The sequence below is a fragment of the Lissotriton helveticus genome, chromosome 6, assembly GCF_964261635.1.
Source record: "Lissotriton helveticus chromosome 6, aLisHel1.1, whole genome shotgun sequence".
In the NCBI taxonomy this organism is placed as follows: Eukaryota; Metazoa; Chordata; class Amphibia; order Caudata; family Salamandridae; genus Lissotriton; species Lissotriton helveticus.
This window is the reverse complement of record NC_136067.1, coordinates 996,636,833-996,657,166: the sequence shown is the minus strand read 5'-3', so window position 1 is coordinate 996,657,166 and position 20,334 is coordinate 996,636,833. Positions and strand designations below refer to the sequence as shown.

The following is a 20,334-nucleotide window of genomic DNA, read 5'->3' as shown; positions in this document are numbered from 1 at the left end:
GAAACTTGGCAGCGACGCATTAGGTCTCACCCTGACCCGCTCCCATGACCCGCTCTCATGACCCTGCGGGGAGTTGGCATTTCTCGGGGCAGCCCTGCATGGCATATAACTTCCCTGGAGCGGTGTCCGGGGCGCCTCTGCAGCCCTGCCTAGGGAGACCGCGCCTCTTCCCCCTCAGCGTCCTTACCTTGGTGACAGTCATGCAGAAGCTCCACAGGAGAAGGGTGGCAGCGTGCCAAGATGCAGACGGAGGCTGGCGAGGGAGGGCACCTGTGCGTCAAGCAGGCTGAGCAGGACTGCCCGTGGGCTAGGATGCAAGAGCAGCCTGCGCGAGGAGGGATGCCAGGATGCAGCAGGAGGCTGGGCGCCGAGGGCGTGCCATGGCGCTGCTGGCAGGAAGGGAGAACAGCGTGCCAGGAAGCGGGAGGATGCTGGCAGGGAGGAGTGCACGTGAACCGGCGTGGGGAGCAAAGCTGGGTACCCGCGTGTGAGGGTGCAGGGGCAGAGAGGGCAGAAGGGCGTCTGCAGCGGGACTCCCTCTCTTCCTCCTGCAGAGAGGACTGATAGTCAGTGGTTACTGTCAGAAGAGGGAACCGCCTCCCACTGGCTGTGCTTGCTCCCCTGCCCCCCTGGCTGTGCTTGCTCCCCTGCCCCCTGGCTGTGCTTGCTCCCCTGCCCCCTGGCTGTGCTTGCTCCCCTGCCCCCTGGCTGTGCTTGCTCCCCTGCCCCCTGGCTGTGCTTGCTCCCCTGCCCCCTGGCTGTGCTTGCTCCCCTGCCCCCTGGCTGTGCTTGCTCCCCTGCCCCCTGGCTGTGCTTGCTCCCCTGCCCCCTGGCTGTGCTTGCTCCCCTGCCCCCTGGCTGTGCTTGCTCCCCTGCCCCCTGGCTGTGCTTGCTCCCCTGCCCCCTGGCTGTGCTTGCTCCCCTGCCCCCTGGCTGTGCTTGCTCCCCTGCCCCCTGGCTGTGCTTGTTCCCCTGCCCCCTGGCTGTGCTTGTTCCCCTGCCCCCTGGCTGTGCTTGCTCCCCTGCCCCCTGGCTGTGCTTGCTCCCCTGCCCCCTGGCTGTGCTTGCTCCCCTGCCCCCTGGCTGTGCTTGCTCCCCTGCCCCCTGGCTGTGCTTGCTCCCCTGCCCCTGGCTGTGCTTGCTCCCCTGCCTGTGCTTGCTCCCCTGCCCCCTGCCTGTGCTTGCTCCCCTGCCCCCTGCCTGTGCTTGCTCCCCTGCCCCCTGCCTGTGCTTGCTCCCCTGGCTGTGCTTGCTCCCCTGGCTGTGCTTGCTCCCCTGCCCCCTGGCTGTGCTTGCTCCCCTGCCCCCTGGCTGTGCTTGCTCCCCTGCCCCCTGGCTGTGCTTGCTCCCCTGCCCCCTGGCTGTGCTTGCTCCCCTGCCCCCTGGCTGTGCTTGCTCCCCTGCCCCCTGGCTGTGCTTGCTCCCCTGCCCCCTGGCTGTGCTTGCTCCCCTGCCCCCTGGCTGTGCTTGCTCCCCTGCCCCCTGGCTGTGCTTGCTCCCCTGCCCCCTGGCTGTGCTTGCTCCCCTGCCCCCTGGCTGTGCTTGCTCCCCTGCCCCCTGGCTGTGCTTGCTCCCCTGCCCCCTGGCTGTGCTTGCTCCCCTGCCCCCTGGCTGTGCTTGCCCCCCTGCCCCCTGGCTGTGCTTGCCCCCCTGCCCCCTGGCTGTGCTTGCCCCCCTGCCCCCTGGCTGTGCTTGCCCCCCTGCCCCCTGGCTGTGCTTGCCCCCCTGCCCCCTGGCTGTGCTTGCCCCCCTGCCCCCTGGCTGTGCTTGCCCCCCTGCCCCCTGGCTGTGCTTGCCCCCCTGCCCCCTGGCTGTGCTTGCGTGCTTGCCCCCTGGCTGTGCTTGCCCCCTGGCTGTGCTTGCCCCCTGGCTGTGCTTGCCCCCCTGCCTGGGCTTGCCCCCCTGCCCCCTGGCTGTGCTTGCCCCCCTGCCCCCTGGCTGTGCTTGCCCCCCTGCCCCCTGGCTGTGCTTGCCCCCCTGCCCCCTGGCTGTGCTTGCCCCCCTGCCCCCTGGCTGTGCTTGCCCCCCTGCCCCCTGGCTGTGCTTGCCCCCCTGCCCCCTGGCTGTGCTTGCCCCCCTGCCCCCTGGCTGTGCTTGCGTGCTTGCCCCCTGGCTGTGCTTGCCCCCTGGCTGTGCTTGCCCCCTGGCTGTGCTTGCCCCCCTGCCTGGGCTTGCCCCCCTGCCCCCTGGCTGTGCTTGCCCCCCTGCCCCCTGGCTGTGCTTGCCCCCCTGCCCCCTGGCTGTGCTTGCCCCCCTGCCCCCTGGCTGTGCTTGCCCCCCTGCCCCCTGGCTGTGCTTGCCCCCCTGCCCCCTGGCTGTGCTTGCCCCCCCGGTGTGTGGGTGGCTCTGGGTGCGTGGGTGGCTCTGGGTGCGTGGGTGGCTCTGGGTGCGTGGGTGGCTCTGGGTGCGTGGGTGGCTCGGGGTGTGTGGGTGGCTCTATGTGAATGACTGTGTGTGTGGCTCTGTGTGGGTGTAAATGCAATAGGTGATGCATATGCGAGCAATTAAGCTATTGGCATTGTAAATGACAATGCCATTTATTTAACGATTAATCTGTTGGCAATGTAAATGACAATGCTATTTATTTATGATTTTTAAAAAAAAGTCATAAGCAATGCCAATAGCTCTACCTTTAATAATGCCGAGACCTTTGCATTGTAAATGCTTGTTAATGTCTTCCTCTTGTGGGAAGCTTTCGAGCCCAACTTCCAAAATAGTTATTTTTGACCCTTAATATCTCACAAAAACTACTGAACGCATTTACACCATATCACAAAAAACACAACTGGCGAACAAAAATCTAGTTTCCTGCCAAATTTGGTGTAATTCAGTTCAGCAGTTTTATAAAACTTGTCTTAAAGAAGCCTAACTCACGGAAATATTTGATGCTATGTTTTCCGCTAACATCTTTCCCTCCATCTGGAAGAAAGCGACTATTAAACCTCTCATTAAGAAGAGTTCCTTAGATCCCTCTATAGTTGCCAACTATAGACCTATAGCCTGCCTCCCTCTCCCCGCCAAAATTGTTGAAAAGATCATGAATATCCAAATTTCTGATTACATAGATCACAATAATTGTTTGGATAACTCGCAATTTGGATTTCGGAAGGGACATGGGACGGAAACCGCGCTTATCAAAGCTACGGATGAAATCAGGATGACACTCGATGGGGGAGGATCGGCAGTGCTTATCTTGTTGGATCTATCCGCCGCGTTTGACACGGTCGATCATTCCATCTTGATCGACCGTGTCTCAGCGGTGGGGATCACACATGGTGCTAGGGATCTTATTTCCTCTTTTCTTGCCGATAGAGTACAATCCGTCACCTTTGGCAATTTCACTTCACCACCTTTTACTCTCCCATGCGGTGTCCCCAGGGATCCTCGCTAAGTCCGACACTATTTAACATCTATATGTCGGACTTGGCGAGGGTCATTAAATCCCATCACCTGGCGGTGACATCCTATGCTGATGACACCCAGATTGTCTTGGCTATTAATGACAAGCATTTACAATTCACTGGTTTCGCCTTTGGAAAAGTTAGAGCTATTGGCATTGTAAATGACAAAATTTGTATTTATGTGTTGGTTTTGAAAACAGATAAATAAATGGCATTGTCATTTACATTGCCATTAGCTTAATCTATGCAGTCACTCTGCAGTCCCATAGCACTCCATAGCACTCCCTAGTCACTCTGCACTCCCTAGTCACTCTGCACTCCCTAGCACTCCCTAGCCCTCACTAGTCACTCTGCACTCCCTAGCCCTCACTAGTCACTCTGCACTCCCTAGCCCTCACTAGTCACTTTGCACTCCCTAGTCACTCTGCACTCCCTAGTCACTCTGCACTCCCTAGCACTCTGCACTCCCTAGCACTCTGCACTCCCTAGCACTCTGCACTCCCTAGCACTCTGCACTCCCTAGCACTCTGCACTCCCTAGCACTCTGCACTCCCTAGCACTCTGCACTCCCTAGCACTCTGCACTCCCTAGCACTCTGCACTCCCTAGCACTCTGCACTCCCTAGCACTCTGCACTCCCTAGCACTCTGCACTCCCTAGCACTCTGCACTCCCTAGCACTCTGCACTCCCTAGCACTCTGCACTCCCTAGCACTCTGCACTCCCTAGCACTCTGCACTCCCTAGCACTCTGCACTCCCTAGCACTCTGCACTCCCTAGCACTCTGCACTCCCTAGCACTCTGCACTCCCTAGCACTCTGCACTCCCTAGCACTCTGCACTCCCTAGCACTCTGCACTCCCTAGCACTCTGCACTCCCTAGCACTCTGCACTCCCTAGCACTCTGCACTCCCTAGCACTCTGCACTCCCTAGCACTCTGCACTCCCTAGCACTCTGCACTCCCTAGCACTCTGCACTCCCTAGCACTCTGCACTCCCTAGCACTCTGCACTCCCTAGCACTCTGCACTCCCTAGCACTCTGCACTCCCTAGCACTCTGCACTCCCTAGCACTCTGCACTCCCTAGCACTCTGCACTCCCTAGCACTCTGCACTCCCTAGCACTCTGCACTCCCTAGCACTCTGCACTCCCTAGCACTCTGCACTCCCTAGCACTCTGCACTCCCTAGCACTCTGCACTCCCTAGCACTCTGCACTCCCTAGCACTCTGCACTCCCTAGCACTCTGCACTCCCTAGCACTCTGCACTCCCTAGCACTCTGCACTCCCTAGCACTCTGCACTCCCTACTCTGCACTCCCTACTCTGCACTCTCTACTCTGCACTCTCTACTCTGCACTCTCTACTCTGCACTCTCTACTCTGCACTCTCTACTCTGCACTCTCTACTCTGCACTCTCTACTCTGCACTCTCTACTCTGCACTCTCTACTCTGCACTCTCTACTCTGCACTCTCTACTCTCTACTCTGCACTCTGCACTCTGCACTCTGCACTCTCCACTCTCCACTCTCCACTCTGCACTCTCCACTCTCCACTCTGCACTCTGCACTCTCCACTCTCCACTCTCCACTCTCCACTCTCCACTCTCCACTCTGCACTCTGCACTCTCCACTCTGCACTCTGCACTCTGCACTCTGCACTCTGCACTCTCCACTCTGCACTCTCCACTCTGCACTCTCCACTCTGCACTCTGCACTCTGCACTCTGCACTCTGCACTCTCCACTCTGCACTCTGCACTCTGCACTCTCCACTCTGCACTCTGCACTCTCCACTCTGCACTCTCCACTCTCCACTCTCCACTCTCCACTCTCCACTCTCCACTCTCCACTCTGCACTCTGCACTCTGCACTCTGCACTCTGCACTCTGCACTCTGCACTCTGCACTCTGCACTCTGCACTCTGCACTCTCCACTCTGCACTCTGCACTCTGCACTCTGCACTCTGCACTCTCCACTCTGCACTCTGCACTCTCCACTCACTAGTCTGCACACTCACTACTGTGCACTCACTACTGTGCACACTCACTACTCTGCACATTCACTACTCTGCACACTCACTACTCTGCACACTCACTACTCTGCACACTCACTACTCTGCACACTCACTACTCTGCACACTCACTCTACACACTCACTCTGCCTTGCATCGCCTTGTGCAACCTACAGACAACGCAACACCTTTTATAAATCTGGGCCTCGGTATTCAATTTTACACAGAAATCAACGCAGCAAACACATTCTGCAAAGTCTGCCTTCCATCCAACATAAACAGCTCCACGCCGACTGCAGCCCCACCGCATGCAAATTAAAAGGTCCACTGGATTGTGGGATAAGTGAAAGTTACTTGCTCTTACAGAACTAGAGACCAAATATACATACTGAAGCTGAGGGTCTCCCTCTCCCAACTTGGCCACAAATCAGCAAAAGCACCTTTGACTGGGGGCTTACTGTTTTAGTCCAGACAAGTAAACACTCTCCCTTTTACTCAAAATGTGCTCTATACTTTCTCTTCCGTTTAAAACAATTTAACCACTTCACCGTTTTTGCAGTCTACTACGGATCGACTGATAAGAATCCATTTCGATCATATTAGCTGTTGTGAGTGAGCACTTGCCTGGCCCGACCTTGCTTTTGTTTTGCAGTTTCCATCTTGAGAGGCCATGCACGCGGGAGAAGGGTGGGGGAGGGGAGGTGGCCTGGCTCTTTAAGGGACTCCTTTCAGAGCTGGTCCAGCGAGTTATTGATTCACGCTCTCGTAACGAATATTAGATTGTGTAGAGCTGTAAATGGTTGCAGAGCGGGCCGACTGCTTGGGAAGCCCGGCTCCTTTTTGTAAAGCAGCTCCCCGAAGGGGGCTTGTGTTAGACATGCTTTTGTCGGCGTCAGTTAAATGCGCCTGGCTGGGAGTGGGGCGATGGGTAGATCCAGGCTATGGTCTGGGTGGGCGCAGGGGCTGTCTTGAAGGGGTATAGTCGTTGGTGTAAGCATAGGGCATCAGACCAGAGATGGGCGGGCCTTCAGAAAAACGGAGCGAGTTCCCGGAACGCCGGCGTCTTTGAAAGGCTAAACAGGATGGGGAGCATTGCATGTCAGCGACATGAAGAGATTGGCGTGACATGCCATTGATTCAGCCCCAGACACGAGCGTCTTCCACGGGCACTGGCTTGCTATAAAATCTTAATATGTGTCCACAGTCCCACTGCTGGCCATTCAGGCCCAAATAACATTTCCGATCGTATTGTCATACAAGGAACGAGAGACGCTGGCAAACAGCACCTTTAAACAGATGCAAGATTCTCGAGACGTCACATTCACAGATGAGCATGCGTGCCTAGAGGCGATTACTGAATAACAGCAAGTACACATTGCTCCTTTTCTGCTCCAAAGAGCACTGTCATTTGCTAGTTTCATCCAATTGTTTTACGTCAAGAGCAGGATGTTAACAAGGATCTTCCACGGAGGAGAGCAGAGCACACGGACAGCGGGAGGGGGGGGCTGGAAAGGCACGGACAGCGGGAGGGGGGCGGGAACGGACAGCGGGAGGGGGGGGCGGAAACGGGCACACGAACAGCGGGAGGGGGGGCAGGAACGGGCACACTGACAGCGGGAGGGGGGGCGGGAACGGAGAGCGGGACATCGCGCAACCCACCCTTGCAAAGGACACTTCCGAAATGGTGGAAAACAAAGCTGTAAAAAAAATAAAAATAAACACCGCCCACCGCCGCATGACGTTGTCAAAGGGGCAGGATGAGTAAAAATGGCCGGAATGCCCCCGAATCTGCTCCGCAATTGACGGACAGATCTCTCTTCCAATGGCTAGCCTCCATTTATGGAGCTAGCCAATGGAACAGAGGGGCGGGACATGAGTACACATCTCTAGACATAAGCTTTCGCCTTGCGCAGAAAGTCTGCTGCTCAGCCTTTCGGCGAGGCGAAACCTAAAAACGGAGATAAAGTGGCTTCTAATTTTAATTCAGGAATGCTAGCCATAAGTGACTGGATGTCCACAAACTGCCTGAAGCTTAACTCCGATAAAACGGAGGTGATGGTGTTTGGTAATCTCTCCCCGGTTTGGTCACCCACTTGGTGGCCTGCTGCTCTTGGACCACCTCCGTCCCCAGTGGCCAAGGCAAGAAATCTGGGGGTCATACTGGACACTAAACTTACACTTATGCACCATGTAAATGCTGTGGTGTCATCCTCATTCTATAATATGAGAATGATCAAAAAACTCCTCCCTTACCTTCCCATGAGTATGGCCAGGACTTTGGTCAGTGCATTAGTGATATCTCGCATTGATTACTGTAACGCGATCTTGGTCAATGCTCAGGAAGGAGTCATAAGAAAACTACAGCTGGTGCAGAACGCTGCGGCCAGATTGATCACTGCGACCCCCAAGTTTACCCCTATTTCCAGTACTAATAAACAGCTTCACTGGTTGCCAGTAAAGAAGAGAACTAAATTTAAGGCACTTTGCATTGCCTATAAAGCAATTCACTCTCTAGGACCTGCTTTCTTAAAAGATGCCTTTTGCCCTTACACCCCTGTCAGATCCCTCCGCTCTTCGACTGCCGGTCTTGTGCAGGTCCTAAGGACCAAGAAAGTCTCCTGGGGCGACAGGTCCTTTATAGTGACCGCCACCAAACTTTGGAACAGTCTTCCTAGCCAAATCAAAACCTGCACGTCTCTTCTTTCCTTTCGCAAACAGATAAAAACTTGGCTTTTTAAACAGTAATCTTCTCATGGACAGAATAGTGGACACTCCGCGCCGAGACACCCTCGGGTATTTGTGCGCTTAACAAATTCTCTAAAATAAAAAATAAATATGAAAAATGCATGGAGATGTTGGTTTTGGGACCCCCTTTTTTCTTGACACCCGCTTGACGGATCACCCCCAAACTTTCCAGGAAGTGGATACACTTTAAAAAAAAAAAAAAACGTTTTGTGGAGATTTGTCAAACAGTGTGACCTTTTTTTTTTAAAGTATAGGTTTTTATTGCCATTTTCATACTTACAGTACCAATACTGACAAAGTTGATCTCAACACACTATGTAAACATCTCCTGTGATTCCCCCCAGCCCCTTAAGCTCTAACATAGTCTCAGTGCAATGTATTCATACAGTGCAAGGTTGATAATTTCCCTTGCTAGAACGGAAAGCAACAGTTCAAGTATAACATTTGCAAAGCATAAGCTAAAAGTAATCTTATAACCCTGATTATAACCATGTCACCTCCTTGTCTGTAACCACTCACATTCCCAAGACGGCAACTCATCTAGGGGAGATAACCGATCGGTGAGCATCGCTGCCCGGGCCCATAGGTCATCTGCCAGTTTATTGTCCCTGCGCATGTGGCTCTCCTCAGCGTGCGCCCATTCCGCCATATCTTTCAGCAAGTCATTAATTTTTGGCGTACTTGATGGAAGCCACCCCATAGCAGTTCTACCATGCTTTGCCAAAACCAGCCCCAAGATAAAAAATGTCCTACTTAACGTCTTCTTTTTCTTAATGGGGCTAAGTCCCAACAGACAAAGACCCAACTCCCTGGGGATTGTCAACCCTAAGGCTGTGCCCATGATGCGAGAACTGACTTCTAGTATTCATCTATATTCTGACCCCGTCCCCTCAGATTATATTTACGAAATCCGCACCCCGTCCTCTGCACCAGAGGCACCTAGTAGAATGCTCCAGGTATAATCATATAACCTACTAGGGGAAAAGTAAACCTGATGTATCACTTTGTACTGCAGCAGTTTAAACCACGTGTAGCAACGGGGCCAAAGTTATTAGTAAGCTAAAAATGCTCCTTCTATGAAAAAGCAGACATAACCATAACTACATACTGGTGACAGCCAGTAGGTAATATATATTTCATTCAAGGGTGGTCATCATTACAAATGTTAAACTTTTATATGTGAAGCATAAAAAGAGTACTTGGTTGATTACAAGTTCTTTTGTGTCAGATTGCAGGTTTCTGATTGATTCCCAGACTATCAGTGGTATTATAGCTCTAATTATGCTACATTTCTTTAACTGAGGATATATGAGTACCCAGCATGGGTAGATGTGCAAGAAATAGTGCACATCCTTGGGAGCGAGGGAGACCCAGCACTCAGAAGAGCTGAAAGTTGTACTGCTGCTTTTCAAGAATTTTTCTGTACACATTTCTAGAAAACTGAGTACCAGTGTCACATGAAATTTAAGGCAAATCCTGAAAAGAATGTGAGGCAGTGCTGAAGTAACATTTTTTTGTTTTCTTTTAGGAAATGGTTATAAGAGCCCTCAGGCAAACCAACAGCAGTAGTATAGAGGCAGTAATTGAATATATAAGTTTCCAAGAATCATGGAGGGATCAAATGATTGCTTCAGAAACTCGGCCGACCAACGGAGGGATAAAACCAGCAGGTATTGTACTCTGGGTTTTTGTATTTTTCCCAGAGTTTGTGTGCTTAATTGTATTGTTCCACAAACGTGTTTTGTTTCTTTCTAGTTGTTAAATCAGGAATTTATATATTCCATCTAACCTTACATGCTGGGCCACATTTTATAAAGTTTCACGATTATTTCTAGTTCATTGGTTACAGGTCAAAACTGTACTAGCTGTGTTCATATTTTTCCTAGCCCTGCTTAAATTGATTTTGCCTGGCCTTTTTTTTTATCCTTTATTTCTTCAGTAATACATAGCAGAAACAAGCGTTTTGCGCCATGAATCCTTTCCTGGAATCACATGTACATTATTTCACCGTTTAGTGGTTGGGCCTGGAATCATCATGTTAGTCCTCTAACAAGCAGACTGCGTAAGTCGTCAATCATGCTGTCAGAGAATGCATGATAGGGGCGAGAGAACCACCTCAGGAAATGGAAAATACTCCCTCTAGGTTCTGCCATGAGTGCCACTAAACGTTTGCCCAGAAGGACTACCACAAAGTCTGCAACTTCTGTCCGATGAATTCACACCAAAGACCGTTCGAGCAAGGGAGAAGTGGAGGGGAGAACACCGTACTATCATGCAGACACAAAAGAAATGGAGCTCTTTACTGAGGGACTACTGTCTGTTGAGTGAGAAATGGGACAACATAGAGGACACAAAGGTCGATCAAGTGGAAGGCTCCGACACCAAAGTAGAAGTAGTCTGCAAAATCAAAATAGCAGCCAAAAAAGAAGCCCAAGTAGGGTAGAACCTCAAACATATGCAGGTATAACCGAAAAACGAACTTGAAATGACACAAGACTCTACCTCTGTGACAAAACACTGATGGTCTCGAGAAACCTTGAAAAGCAGAGGACAGAGCCAAGGAAGATTCGAAGGACATGAAGAAAGGGGTGTTGAGGGCTCTGGTCCCCCAACAACATGCCCTCGAAGTCGAGAGAAAGAGACTGCTCGAAGTAGAAATGCCATTGATCCTACAAACAAAGTAGGATTGCGATGCCTCAATGAAAGAATTCAGAATGTCTTCGAAGCCTCCAGGGGAGAAGAGTGAGGAGATTCACAAGCAACCCCAGAGCCTCAGAAGAGGAACAAGGGATGTTCCTGTATGAGAAGGACACAGAAGACCAGTGTATCATCCAAGACGCTGAAAGGGGTGACAAGCAGTGGTAGGACCTCAAAACTGATTCACTGGAGGAGGCTGTTGACACATACCCCTCGAGTCCATTGACAGTCGACATTGCAATGTATATTGCTGTTGTAAAAAGAGCAGCAGATAGGTGTAGGGTACTTTTGAAAGTGACAATGCAGGCCTGTATCCTCCTAGAAATACTTCTACCATCCCAGATCAAACAGCCCTACGCCCCATGCTGTGAAGCGCCCTGGATCAGAGAAGAGAAGCTCTCGGGGAACCAGCATCTTGCAACGCTGCAACACAGAGAGAATGGATAAACAGTTTAATCACCCCTCCAAATACTCTGTTTACATTAAGGGCAATGTGTGGCAGAGTCCATCATTATGGCCACAACAAGGAAGAAAGCCATTGTCCTAGCTTCTATGGGACCACCTGTAGAGAAACGGAGTGGAAGACGGTAGGTTATAAAGTAGAGAGAGGAGCTGCGATACCTTGGAGTATCACAACTAAAAATGCACTCCTCAACTTTTATGCCCACTGCTGCAGGGAAGAGGCTGGTAAAATCTTGAATCACCTACCAGAGCAATAACAAACACTGGCAGAGAGCAAAAAAATCGCCATCACATGCTTAAAATAGGTATTGGATGTGGCAGACACGGCCAGCAGGCAGCTGGTAATGGGAACATCCATATGGAGACCTGCCTAGTTGCTGGTGTCTGGTTTCCGGAATGAGGTTCAGGCGAACATCATAAATATACTTTTTTCAGGAGAGAACCTGTTAGCAAACTGCTGTAGATTAAATGCTGCAGCAGATCAAAAAAGACAGTGATACTGCAAAGGCGGGCACTGGGGGCATTACAGTTCCTGGGTCAACCTAGAAGAGGAGCAGCCCCCATTAGAAGACCCGCGAACCAAGGACGTTTTCGAAGCCCAGCACCGCAGCCAGCTCCATATCAAGGGGTACAGCAATAGTGGCCATTTCCAACACCGCAGAGTCCACCCGTTCAGGGCAGAGGAAGAGGACAGTAACTCTGCTTACCAACCGCTCCACCACATAACACCAGTTGGGGGCGGAATAGAGCCCATTCTTCTGGAGTGGAAGAAGGTCATTTCAGACAAATGGATCCTCAACATCGTCCAACATGGTTATTGCATAGAACTTACAAAGAAGCCACTGGGAGTCCAGCCAAATAAAAGATCTCGCCCTTCAAAAGGAGAGGCACTGCCTGCTACGACTGGGGCAGAAACTCCTAGAAAAGAGAAGTAGAGGGAGTGCTTATGACTAAAGTCAATCTGGTAAACTACTCTGCATACTTCCTTGGTGGAAAACTGGACAATTCTCTCAAGACAAATTTTGAACCTCCGCTTCTTAAAGTTCATGAAGACCCATACATTCAAAATAACTACACTACAGGAGGTCATCCTGTGGCTACAGGAAAAGGACTATATGGCAATCATAGACCTAAAGGATGCTTACTTACACATTCCCATGTCCTGCTAAAACAAAAGTTACTTGTGGTTCGTAGTCCACAAGAACCACTACCAATTCAGGGAGCTCCTCTTCGGAATCAAATTAGCACCCAGGATGTTTACAAAATGTCTAGCCTTGGTGGTGGCCCTCCTAAGAAAGAAAGGGATACATGTCTACCTGTACCTAGACAACTAGATAATCAAAGCAAGCTTGTGCTCTGGATGCGAAAAGGACACCAGGACACTTATGGCCATGCTTCACAGACTAGGGTTCATGATCAGCTTAGAAATGTTTTCAGTGGAGCTGGCGGCGAGAGACTATTTTCCTTGGAACTAGAATCAACACCGGAGGCGAGAGAGCCTTCCCTGCCCTCAAGAGGAATGAATCCATCACCGAACAGGCCTTCTGCTACCACAAGGGTCAGTCTCTGACAGCGAGAACTGTGGGGAAGCTGATGGGCATGATGGCCTCATGCATCCTCCTGATCTCACACACAAGAATACACAAGACCATTACAAAAGTTGACCTTAAACCAATGGTAACAGGCAAAGGGGTAGTTGGAAAGATCTAGTTAGTAGTTGTAATATAAAGAGTGAAGGAGAGATGACATGGTAAAACCCTGGACAACATAACTGGGCAGATCTTTCACTCCATCAACTTTGACGGTGATGATCACCACGGATGCATCCTACACTGGATCAGGTGTACACACTGGGAACTAAAAATCAGAGGGCTATTGAAAGTGAAAGAAGCGATGCAACAACACACAAATTGCCTGGAACTACAGACAGTCTTCTTGGCCCTAAAGGCTTTTCAGACACAAGTGAGTGGAAGGATAGTGTAAATTTAGACTAGCAACACAACCACAATGTTCTATTTGAACAAGCAAGGAGGGACACGTTTGCATGTGCTTCTGAAGTTAGCCCAAGAGATCTGGTGATGGGCCATTCAGAGAGGAACAACTTTAATAACAATTCATCTGACAGACGTAGAGATCAAAGAACCAGACAGACTAAACAAACAGGCATCCATAGAACACAAATGGAAACTAAACGACCTAGTGCTCAAAAGTCTGCCAGCAGTTGGGCACACCAGAGAGCGCTCTGTTCGCAACCTCAAAATGCCAAGCCTTTGCATTCTTACACCCACATTGCCACTCCTAAGGGAATGCGCTTGTTTAGGAAATTCGTGTACGCTTTTTCACCAATTTCCCCTATACCTTTAGTGATGAGTAGAAATAGTCACAAATGACTCTGATTTTAATCTCTCCTCAGTAGGCAAAACAAACGTGGTTCTCAGACCTGGTGGAGATGGCTCAAGGAAATGTAAAACTGGCAAAACATTTCCTCAGCTCCATGCAGGGAGGGAAGATCCACTACCCAGAGGCAGACAGCCTGAGCCTTGCTGCCTGGCTTTATTAGGACAAAGTTTGGACTCTTAAAACTTCTAAAATGGTACATGGATATCCTAAAGGAAGCTAGAAGTCCAAGCACAAGAATATGCTTTGCAGTGAACTTTCAGCTAGAAGTCCTGTGATGTAGAGACGAGGACCTATTCCACAACAAAACAGAGGCCCCCACAGTGATCACATACCTTTTATGTACCTGCTTGAAAACAATATAAGTATAACAAATGCTTCTCTAAAAGTGCACTTGGGAGCCATAGTAGCCTCCACAAAAGGACACATGGGAAGGAGCCTTTTCACAGCACTAATTAGTAAAAGGTTTCTAAAAGGAGCAAATAAAATGAGCACCCATATCTGCGTCAATGCCAATGTGGAACCTTAACCTGATATTAACACAATTAATGAAGGCCCCTTTTGAACTGCTACTCAAAGCAAAACTACAGTCCCTGACCTTGAAGACCACCTGCCTAATCATGATCACATCACTGTGCAGAGTGAGCGAATTGTAAGCACCAAACATCCAAGAGCCCGAGCTGCAAATAGACAAAGACATAGTAGTCATGTGGACCTACCCATGTTTCATCTCAAAGGTTGTGAAACAGTTCCACTTAAACCAACCAATCCAGCTTCCGGGCTTCTTCCAGCAACCAAAAACAGGAGCCGAAAGAACCTTGCATATGCTGGATGTGCACTGGGCTGTGATGTACTACCTAGAAAGAACAAGGGAGATCAGAATGGTAAAACAGTTCTTCACATCATTTGTGAATTCAAACAGAGGCTCACCAGTGACAAACTGCACCATCGCAAGGAGGATAATGCAAGCAATCCAACTAGCTACCAAAAAGGTGTACGCTTAGAAGCAATACGCAGAGTGCATTCCACAAGGAAACAAGTGTTTGCAATAAAATCGGTCTCGCCTTTGGGACCTTATAAGTATTTAGCGATGCAGCACATTATTGCACATAACTACAACGAGGCTGGTTTTATTCGTGCTTGCCAACTGCTAGTAAGGACTATTAATGACCGCATCACCAGCTGTGACAACGCTACATGTTGGCCTGGTGATTACATATTAATAATCTATAAAGTCAGGTCTGTTCATGTGATTTCAATTTCAGGGATGCCATAATTAATTTGCTAGCCTGCATAAACAAGCCTCTTTTGGGGCACACATGTTGCCCCTGTGCGTATTTAAGCAACAAACCATTAGAAGTACTACCAATATAATAGAAATTGCATTTTAACCCTGATGGTCGTTTTGACTTTCGGAATAATTATTTTTGCTCCATGCTTGAGAAAACACCACGTGTCCGGGTTCTCATTACTCTTTGTACCCTACGTAAAAAGTATTGCTGTTAACCAAGCAAACCACTAACATTCAGGTTACCTGACCAAATATGAAGGGATTCCAAAAGTATGCCAGAATCTTAAATGTCCGCACATCAAGCGTCCAATTTTTGGTCTGTAGACCTATTAGGGAGATGGCGGTTCATGAGCGAGTATGTTTGTTTGTTATAGCTAAACATGACCCTTCTATGTGAAACCAGCCCGTAGCCCAAGGATCCAAGCAAGTGGAAGGGAACAAGAGATAGTGTAATAAACCATCTTGAAAGTCAGCCTTGGAGAGCCCTGTCTCTTAAAGAGAGTGCCCAAAAGCCAGCGGACTATCCATTGCAGTTGCACAGGCATATAATAGCGTTCAAAGTCCTGGAGGGCAAACTCTCCGGCCTCCACCAGAACTTTCAGTGTAGTAAGGGCCACTCGACTTTGCCCAGAGACCTAAATAAAAGCAACCAGGCATGAATCCGGTTCTTTAAAGAAAGAACGGGGTGTGGAGGGGAAGATTGGTCGAATAATAAAGTATACGAGGGAGGACCACCATTTTTACCAAATCCACACGCCCAGTCAGCTGAACGAGCTAAAGATTACCAGAAAGTTAAATGTTGACCGGAGCACTTGCATAGCTTTGCCCGGGTTGCCATCACACAAATCTGCGGAGAGTGATGAACGTTGACCCCTAGCTGTCTAAATGTAACCATTTTTACCTGCAGCCTTGGGTTTAGCTGCATTTTAAAGGGAAGACTGAAGATTTTTGGGAGAGAAAATATGCAAGATTTAGGCTAGTTCACCTTAAGGCCCAAAAGAGCCGTAAAGTCCATAAACACCTGTGCTATGACGGACGAGTCCATATTTGCCTCACAGACATAAAGTAAGGAAGTCACCAGCATATCATATCACGTGGGTCAGGCCCCAGATCAGTAACCCCCAGTCAGCTTGACCTTCAAACACATTTCTTGGACACTGCCTGCTACTTGTGCCACAGATAGGGGTGAGAAGCTTTTAACCTAGAACTGTGTATGTAATGTAATCATAAAAGACCTCATGATGAAAGTGGAAGATCACGAAAACAGGTCAAGAAGAAACAAACTGAGGTTCCTTGGAATACCTGAAGGCTTTGAAGAGAACGACCCAAGGGGCTCTATGATCAATCTGCTGAAATCAGCCTTCCCGGAACTTAGCACCTGGGATATGGCCGGAGAAATTCAGCGTGCCCATCGATTCCCTCTGACGCCACCAAAACACTCACAAAAACCACGTCAATATCCCCGGGCAATGTTGGTCTATTTTGGGAATTTCCTTTTAAGAGAAGCCCTCTATGATCTGGCAAGGCCAACAAAGCAGAGGAAATATAAAGATTTTATGTTCTTCACCAGACCAGACTTCGCCCACGCAACTGTTGAGAGAAGGTGGAGAATGAGACAATTAATCGCACCTTTTGAAAAAATCGGAGCAACAGTCTACCTGCAAAATCCTGCACGGCTAAAAATAATATATAAGGGATCAACAAGAAACTTCTCAAGTGAAATTCAAGCCGAAACTTACCTAAGAGAAATCTCAGCAACTGAGAAAGGGAATTCAGGAATATAAACGCAAATCAGCAACTTGTCTATGAACACAAAAACATGGGGATCAATCAAAAGGGGTTGTGGAGGGGGGGTGGGGGTAATGAATTTGACCCCACCGACCCGAAACGACCAAAGTATAAGGGACCTACCCACGGGACGCACTCTGATCACACTGACGCCCACACCTGGGTACTCGGGGACCCAGCAAGCCTCATAGGATGGTAAGGGGGGAAGGGAGGGGGACAGAGGGAGGGGAACAGGTAGAGTGGGACGGGTCAGGGGAGGATAAGAGAGGGCCGGGGAGGGAAGAATGGGGGGAAAAAAATGTCATCACATCAGTATATAGAAGAAACTAAAGACGCCAGGTTAACAAAAACTAACTGGGGGAGCGTGAAAAGAAAACAGAAATTACTGTGCGGATAGCTTCGCTGAATGTTTGCGGACTAAATGATGACAGGAAACGAAGAGCTATGAGGGAATATTTAAGAACACTTCATGCTGAGCTCATTTGCCTACAAGAAACACATATAGAGGCCTCCCAAAAGGGACTTTTAGAACAGCTGGGATACCAATTAATATCATTTACGACGCAAGGAACTAGAACAAGAGGGGTAGCGATCTTAGCAAAGCATGGATGCGTGGTTGTTAATAGACAAAAATCAGACCGATATGGTAGATGGGTATTGGTGGAATGTCGGATACAGAGTTATAATTTCAAATTATGCTCATTGTATGCTCCCACTGTAGACGACCCAGAAGCTATGGTCTCCGTTAATTTAGAAATAGCCAACTGGCCCCTACCATTAATAGTCTGTGGAGACTTAAATGTTAATGGACTGAATGGCTTGTGGAAGAACGACCCGGGGAAATTCTCCGGTCGGAAGAAGAGAAGCCACAGAGCACTGATTCAACTGATGTGTGATAATGGTCTAGTAGATATATGGGAGCTGCAAAATAACTTAGGGAGCGGTAGTACATATTATTCTGCCCCTCATAAGGTCTTAGCAAGGCTAGACTATTTTTTGGTATCACCTGTTGTAGCATCCACCGCAAAGATTAGCATATTACCCAGGGTAATGTCTGACCATAACCCTCTCATCTTAGATATTACAACCGCTGCCCAACAAAAGAAGGTGACAAATTGAACATTTGAGAGATCCTTGTTACAGGACTCAGAGTACACCGCTCTAATGAAAGAATGGATAAGAAATATTTTTGTATTAAACAAAAGCTCTGCTTCACCAGCAGTAGTATGGGATACCTTGAAAGCAGGTATAAGGGGGGAGACAATCCGGTATTCAATTCGGCGGAATTAGGCAGAGAGGGAGGAAGTAGAAATGAGAATAAAGGCAGCTGCTAGACTAGAACATGAACTTAGCAGAGCGATCAGGGCGAATCAGGATATTGTTAGTATAACATATGAGCTAGCTATGGCTAAGGCAGCGGTTGGGGAGCTATTTCCTTCTAAAGCAGCAGGGAAGTATTTGGCATGGAGAAAGGACCAATATGAGTATAGTGAGCAGATAGGCCACATGCTAGCTGTCCGAACAAGGCAGGCTGCTACTAAAGGAGATATTTCTGAGATTAGATCTGAGAACGGTAGTGTCGCAACAACACCCGAGAGTATATGTGCTAGCTTTCGGGACTATTATCAGAAACTATATGAAGAAGACAATACGGCATCTATCGAGGATATAGAGGGGTATCTTGAGAGTGTTAGACTAGAGAAACTAACGATAGAGGACAGGGGGGCATTGGAGATGACATTTAATAAAATAGAAATACAGAGGGCAGTCTGACTTACCATCCGGCAAAGCAGTAGGCCCAGACTCTATACCCTTGGAGTTCTACAAAACATTTTTAGCCGAGATAGAAGAAGAACTATATGAGTTGGCTGTAAATGTACAAGAGGGTGCGATACCGGAGTCATGGGGAGAGGCAACCATGATAGTCTTTCTGAAAAAAGACAAGCCAGCAACCAATCCTGGATCTTATAGGCCGATAAGCCTAATGAATAGCGACGTGAAAATCTACTCAAAGATGCTGGCAAATAGGCTGGGAGCAGTAATTGGCAAGATCGTCTCCCCAAGGCAGCACGGGTTTATACCTGGGAGAGGAACAGCGGAACATGTCAGAGTGCTTACGTTATTTGATGGCACGGCATCCTCACGAGACCCTATGGCGCTGATCCTTTTAGATGCTGAGAAGGCATTCGATAGGGTCTCGTGGGGATTTCTCTGGGCAGTGTTGGAGAAGCTGAACCTGGGGGAGTGCTTTATGGGAGCCATGAAAGCCTTATACAACAATCCAAGAATAAGAGTTAGAACCATGGGGGAGCTGAGTGGTATAATAGATATTGGACGAGGAACCAGGCAAGGGTGTCCTTGTTCCCCGCTACTCTTCGCTCTATATATAGATACATTTATTAGGAGGATAGAGCAGAATAGAAACATTCTGCCCATAGTACTGAATAGGCATGAAACTAAAATACTAGGATATGCGGATGACTTGGCTATAACATCAAGCGAACCAATGTCAGCCCTAAGTGAAATAGAACTGGAAGCGGCTGCATTTGGAAGACTGTCAGGGTACAAATTAAATGTAAACAAAACCCAAGTAGTAATAAACCAGGAAATATCTTTAGTCGATCCAAGAGTGGTAGAGACAGCAGTATATCTGGGGGTTCGCATAACCTCAGACCTTTCTAAAGTGGTATCTAAGAACCTAAGCCCCATTATAGATAAGGCCAAAATTGATTTTGACAAACTGAATAACCTACACTTAACAACAATTGGACGCTGTAACGTTATTAAAATGGTGTTTTTGCCAAAGGTACTTTACTTATTCAGGACCATACCGCTGATCTTTAACAATAGCTGGTTCAGGGAGCTAGAAAAGGTGACAAATAGATGTATCTGGGCAAAGGGTAAAACACGCCGCAGCCAAAAATTTCTGTCACTCCCAAGAGAAAGAGGTGGGCTGGTGCTACCAGACTTTAAAGCCTATTATTGGGCAACGGTCCTACAATACATCAGAGGTATGCTGGGGGGGAGAGTTTTAGACAGATGGAGAGGTAGAGATGGTGTCCCAGACGTATATGAATTAGTAGTGAAAAACTCTAATCAATGGCTACTCACATATGAGGAGAAGAGCTATTACAAAAAAGTAAGGTTTAAGACCTTGGTGGCCGCAAGGTCAGTCTGGTCTGGGATAAGGAGAAAATTAAAACTAGGGAGAATGAATTATTATACCCCTCTGTATGGGAACCCATCACTGCCGGGGGTATTTCACGACACAGTTATGAAGGGCTGGGATGTATTAGGGGTTAAAACTATCGGGGACCTTATAGGGGCAACCGGTCTGATCTCTTTTGAGCAGGCACAACGTTTATATAACCTGGGGCGCAGAGACTTCTTTAAGTACCTACAAGTGAGGTCAGTTTTGATAAAGAAACATGGAGGAGACCTGAATTTTCAAAGAATCGAATTGCTGGAATGTGTAAGGGAAGAAGGAGGAACCTCCATCTCGCAATTATACAAAGAAATTTGTAAACATAAAAAGGGTGATTGTGAAA

The 20,334-nt window shown here is 48.8% G+C and overlaps 1 protein-coding gene across 2 annotated transcripts in view; it reads left to right on the top strand.

Annotated features, from left to right (window-relative positions):
* Window positions 1-20,334, top strand: part of LATS1 (large tumor suppressor kinase 1) — a 278,558-nt gene that overhangs the window by 56,792 nt on the left and 201,432 nt on the right. For both annotated transcript variants that reach the window (XM_078648633.1, XM_078648634.1), the window contains exon 3: window positions 9,680-9,821. In XM_078648633.1, the coding sequence (XP_078504759.1) occupies window positions 9,680-9,821 (142 nt within the window). The remainder of the gene's footprint in view (window positions 1-9,679; window positions 9,822-20,334) is intronic.